This window comes from Carlito syrichta, unplaced genomic scaffold, assembly GCF_000164805.1.
Source record: "Carlito syrichta isolate Samal-C Ts95f unplaced genomic scaffold, Tarsius_syrichta-2.0.1 Scaffold153798, whole genome shotgun sequence".
In the NCBI taxonomy this organism is placed as follows: domain Eukaryota; kingdom Metazoa; phylum Chordata; class Mammalia; order Primates; family Tarsiidae; genus Carlito; species Carlito syrichta.
In genome coordinates, this window is record NW_007097894.1 from 17,026 (window position 1) to 20,166 (window position 3,141).

Genomic DNA, 3,141 nt, shown 5'->3' on the forward strand with positions numbered 1-3,141 from the left:
GGCCACTGCACTCCAGTCTGGGCAACGGAGTGAGACTCCAACTCAAAAAAAAAAAAATGTGTATCCTGCGTGCTCAGCCAGGGCAGTTTATGCTTTTCGTGGGGCGTTTGAGTTGGCCACTGGTGTCTTAGAAATCATGTGTTCATGACATGTGTCACCCTGTCCTGTGACCACCAAGGGCCCACCTTTCCTTTGAGTATGTAGGGAATGATCGTCTCAGTCTCACGTTTGCCAATTCTTTGTGAGGGAGACGTGTGTGCACCGTGGGCTCTGGGTTTGCCTCAAGTCCCTGGGAGCTGCCCACCCTGCCTGTCGGGGATGGTGGAGTGTACCATGCTCGGGAGGGGACAGCCCCCCCAGCACTGCCTGAATTCCCTGTCTGCTCACACCTCCATCACCTCCCGGGGACAGCTGAGTCCCAGGCGGGACCTGGAGCAGACCCAAAGCCGGTGGCATCTCCTGGGCCGGAGCTGGTGATATTCCTGGGCAATGTGTGGGGGCGGAGCTCTGCTCAGAAACTGTGTGAGTTTCCGTTCACGAAGGGCGTGCTGCTCCTCTGGACCCTGGTACTGGTGGGATATTTTGGGTTGTCACAACTTGCCGGGGCAGGTGGAGGGGGCGCTTCTGCCGTCGAGTGGGAGACAAAGGGCGCTGCTCAACACCTGGCAGTGCACAGGATGCCCACCCCAGAGGGTGAGCCAGGCCCCAGGAGCAGCAGTGCTAGATGAAGAACGCTTCCGTAGCATGCGAGCCTGGCTGTCCTGTTTTTCTCTGTCTAGCCGTCCATCCATCTAATCCATCATCCGTCCATCCATCCATCTACCCATCTACCCTACCTGTCGTCTGTGTATTATCTATCCAGCCACCCATCCATCTAATGTAATCTATTATGTCTGTCTGCCTGTCTGTCTGTCTATCTTTCTTTCTGTCTGTCTACCTACCTACCTACCTACCTATCCATCCACCCATCCATCCATCCATCCACCTATCATCTATCTATATCTATCGATTGATTGATTATCATCTCCCTAATCTGTCATCTATGTATCTATCTATCCGTCTGTCTATCGTCTGTCCATTCTATGTCTGCTCATTCTCCCATCCATCCATCCTCTGTCTACTCTGTCTGTTTGTGTATCTATCCATCCGTTCATTCATTCATCTGCTACCTATCTATTTATCCATCGGTCCAGCATCGATCTTATCTATCAGTCTACACGTCTGTCATCTATACCGGCCACATCTATCCATTCTGTCCTCTGTATTCTCGATCACCCATTCATCTGTCATCTATTTAATCTGCCATCTATCTGTCCTGTCCGACATCTGTCATCTACCCTTTCTATCCGTCCATCCTCTGTCTACTCTATGTGTCCACCCATCCATTCATCCATCACCTAGCCTTCCTGCCTATCTGTCTTCTGTTCTTTCTCTCTCCTCGTTCATCGAGCTGTCATTTATTCGACCTATATCAATGCATTCTATCTATCATCTATCTACCTACCGACCTACCTACCCATTCACCCACCCATCCTTCCATCCTTCCGTCACCTATCCATTCTGTCTGTCCGTCTACCCATCTGTCATCTGCCTGTCTATATCTATGCGTTCTATCTCTTTATCCATCTACCATCTATTCTGCCCTTCAATCTGTCTCTCTGTTATCCATCCATTTATCACCTGTCCTGTCTGTCTGTCCATCTGTGGTCATCCTATTCATATTTATTCATTCTATCATCTGTTTCATCTATCTTTAGCTATCTCTCATCCATTCTATCAGCTATCTTTCTACCTCTATTTATTCATCTGTTATCTGTCTGCCTCTCCTCTCATCTATCTATCATCTATTTATCTGTCATCTGTTAATGACTCCCACCCATGTGGCCATTTTGTCCCTAGGGATATTGGCAATACTTGGAGACTTTTTAGGTGGCCATATTGTGGCGGGTTGGTACAGCTGGCTTCTGGAGAGTGGAGACCAGTGATGCTGCTCAGCACCCACCAGAGCACAGGACACCCCACCTGGAGGGTGGTGCAGCCTCAGATGTCAGCAGAACCGAGGCTGGGATGGCTTGGGGGGCTCCCCCTCTCCCTCCTGCATCCAGCTCACTGCCTCACCCGGTCGTGGCTGTGGCCGCGTCCTGCATCCCCCTGCGGCCTGCCAAGGTCTTGGGTCTGCTCTAGTGCCTGCCCTGCAGTGGCCTGCCACCCTCCTCTGCAAGGTCTCCAGCCCCCGGGGGCTGCCCAGGGCAGGGGTAGGAGTAGAGTCCCTGTCTCTCTTCCTTCTCTCACCTCAGACTCTGGGCTGGGCCCTCACGAAACATGGAGGGTGTCTCTCTTCACACAGGTGTCACCAACATGAGCTTCCCCCTGTCCGACCAGCCCGTGCTGGGAGAGTGGTTCATGTTTGTGGAAATGCAGGGCCACGTGTACAACAAGTCCTTTGAGGTTCAGAAGTATGGTGAGTCGGAGACCCTCAGGGGCCTGGGGTTTCAGATCTGCTGGGAATGGGACTAGTGAGGGTGTCCATGCAGAGGGGGAAGTGGGTGTGTCCCATTCACCGAGGGCTTGGGGTGGCTGGGCAGGAGGCTGGGGCCTTTAGCAAATTATGGTGGCAAAACACATACCACGTGAAACTGACCATCTGTGTAGGTGCACAGCTCAGTGGCATTAGATCCATTCACAGTGTTGTGCAGCCATCACCACCATCATCTCCAGAACGTTCTCATTGTCTCAAATGGAGACTTATCCCACATGCCCTCCCCACCCCTCCCCAGCCCTGGAACCCACTATCTACCTTCTGTCTCTGAGTGTGATGACTCTGGGTACCTCCCATGAGTAGCATCAGGCAGTGTTGTCTTTCTGTGACTGGTCTATCTCACTGAGCAGTGTCTTCCAGGCTCATCCTTGTAGCAGGTGTCAGAACTTCCTTCCTTTTTTGCTTTTTTTTGAATTGGAGTCTCACTCTGTCGCCCAGCTGGAGTACAGTGGCATGCTCACAGCCACTGCTGCCTCGACCTGCTGGGTTTAGGTGATCCTTGTGCCTCAGCCTTCCAAGTAGCTGAACTATAGGCACACGCCACAACACCCGGCTGATTTTTTTTTTTTTTTTTGAGTTGGAGTCTCACTCTGTCACCCCAA

At 51.9% G+C, this 3,141-nt stretch overlaps 1 protein-coding gene across 1 annotated transcript in view; it reads left to right on the forward strand.

Moving 5' to 3' along the window:
* Positions 1 to 3,141, forward strand: part of LOC103252212 (C3 and PZP-like alpha-2-macroglobulin domain-containing protein 8) — a gene marked incomplete at both ends in the record, with an annotated part of 27,257 nt that overhangs the window by 13,694 nt on the left and 10,422 nt on the right. Inside the window, one exon of the mRNA XM_021708991.1 lies at positions 2,348 to 2,461. Coding sequence (XP_021564666.1) covers positions 2,348 to 2,461 — 114 coding nt within the window. The remainder of the gene's footprint in view (positions 1 to 2,347; positions 2,462 to 3,141) is intronic.